Source organism: Anneissia japonica, unplaced genomic scaffold (genome assembly GCF_011630105.1).
Source record: "Anneissia japonica isolate Jap-2015-1 unplaced genomic scaffold, ASM1163010v1 scaffold126792_len1988_cov167, whole genome shotgun sequence".
NCBI classification, from domain to species: Eukaryota; Metazoa; Echinodermata; class Crinoidea; order Comatulida; family Comatulidae; genus Anneissia; species Anneissia japonica.
The window spans coordinates 1-1,988 of record NW_022690592.1 but is presented as its reverse complement, the minus strand read 5'-3'; the positions used below and the strand labels follow the sequence as shown (position 1 = coordinate 1,988).

Below are 1,988 nucleotides of genomic sequence, written 5' to 3'. Positions count from 1 at the left end.
AATAATAATAATATTGTTATAATTTTTTCAGGATCCATTTGATGACATTGGTGAAGACTACCGAGAAAATTTAAATGGCCAACAAAGAAAATATCTCACTGATCAACTAAAACACATCAAAGTAGATCTGCTATGCGCCGAGCTTTTTGAATATATTGTTCTGAATTTAAGTTACCAGTCCACAAACACAGAAGACAGGACAAATTGGCCGTGAGTAATTAAACAATAATTTAAGAGTTAGTTATGTCATATATGGCCATTGACACTCTGAAGAAAGATGGAGCCATGAGCTCCAAACTCGAGTACACTACAGTATTCTACATGCAATTGATCAATAACAATAACAATAACAAAAACAATAATGACAGCAATAACAACAACAACAATAACAAAAACAATAATGACAGCAATAACAACAATAATAATTATTTGGCAAAGTAATAGTACAATCTTGCCAGGAGCAAAGAAAAGGCATGAACCCAAACAGTAAACTGCTCTTACACCATCATCAAAAGCAACCGAAATGCAAAAAATGAAACATTAAAAAGTACAGCTGATAAAAAAACTTATAAATTGAACTAAATTTTTTAAAACAATTTTTAATTTGAAGTTAACATTATTAAAAGCAATTTGTATAAACATATGAAACTTATTAAAAAATAAATGAAATCGATAAAAAAATATGAACATAAAGGAATGAAAATTCACAAAACTATATTTTGAAGATTTGCCATCTGTAGTGAAATCTGAATTTGTCAACTGTTCTCAGTCAATGAAGATAATATTTTCCAGCCATTGGCAAATAAAAAGTACCAAGTAAGATCTTATTAGCGAACCCTCCGCCTGTTTACAATGATGATCTTGAATAAAAAAAAAATTTTATTTTTGGCCAGTTAGCACACCCTCCGCCACCAAAAAATGGAAATTTCGTTTTTAATTTTCCCGTTACTGCCTTGAAATTTCTTTCTCAATTATAATAATTTGAAGCATTTATAATCCCATTACTACAATTACTGTTTACATTTTACTAAAAGTTATTTTTTTTCTCTCCCTGGATGATTTTGACAAAACCATTTGCTAAGTAAGAAATAAAATTTTATGTTTTCTTTCAAGCTCCTCTGACGATCTTTGAGAAAATTAGTTTGTTGAACAAGGCATCAGAAACTTGAATTTCTCATTTAAAATGATTAAGCAAGCTTCTAAAGAGACAAAGTTTGAAACAATTTAGTTTTCACTTACATTTCATTTAATTTATTTCGCCAATTTTGAAAAACACACAAAAGGACAAGACCTCGACGGGTTTATTTGCCGATATTTTACTAGGAACATGTTTTTTGGGGTTTTTTTTTTTCAAGTTTTCCAGATCAACCCAGACAAAAAATATAATATATCAATAGATATTTTAGTATTCATTCTGTCTTTTCAGGATTGTGGAAACTTTGGAATCCTATTATGAAAGCAAAAATGAAAATGGCGAGATTGCTGGCCTGGATCAGTTCCCAAACACTCTCTTAATGAGTCATGCAGTTGACACTTGGAGGACCATTGCACAGTTTCACAACAAACAACCTGTGCAAGGCTAAACCTAAACAAAATGAGAAATCAGGGAATAAAATAGAAAAGAAAAAGTTATGGTGTGGGATTTAGCCAGAGGGGGAATATAGGATGGTAATAATTAGTGTTGAGTTTATATATATCCCATATTATATACTGACTTCACATGCTTTAATCTACAGTCGTATAACCAAGGAACAAGAAAATTGTCCATAATAAAGCATAATAATATGATTAAACTACTCCTATACCATAAAATAAACATAGTTGGCCATTGACTTTGTGGAGCTCATCTGTTTTTTGTTAGATTTGTTTTAGAAAAAGGGGAGATATCATATCAATAAGGAATATTATAATTTTTATCACTAAGAATATATATTTAAAGATATAAAAGTATTATTTAAAGCTATAGGATTTATTGTCTGTGCAAAACA

The 1,988-nt window shown here is 29.9% G+C and overlaps 1 protein-coding gene across 1 annotated transcript; it reads left to right on the top strand.

Annotated features, from left to right (window-relative positions):
• Positions 1-31: 31 nt before the first annotated feature.
• On the top strand, positions 32-1,967 carry LOC117099922 (E3 ubiquitin-protein ligase RNF213-like; the record flags this gene model as incomplete). Its single annotated transcript, XM_033239440.1, is given in 2 exon segments — positions 32-210; positions 1,427-1,967. Coding segments are annotated over 2 exon segments (336 nt in total), but the record flags the coding sequence as incomplete, so codon positions are not given.
• Between the last annotated feature and the right edge of the window lie 21 nt (positions 1,968-1,988).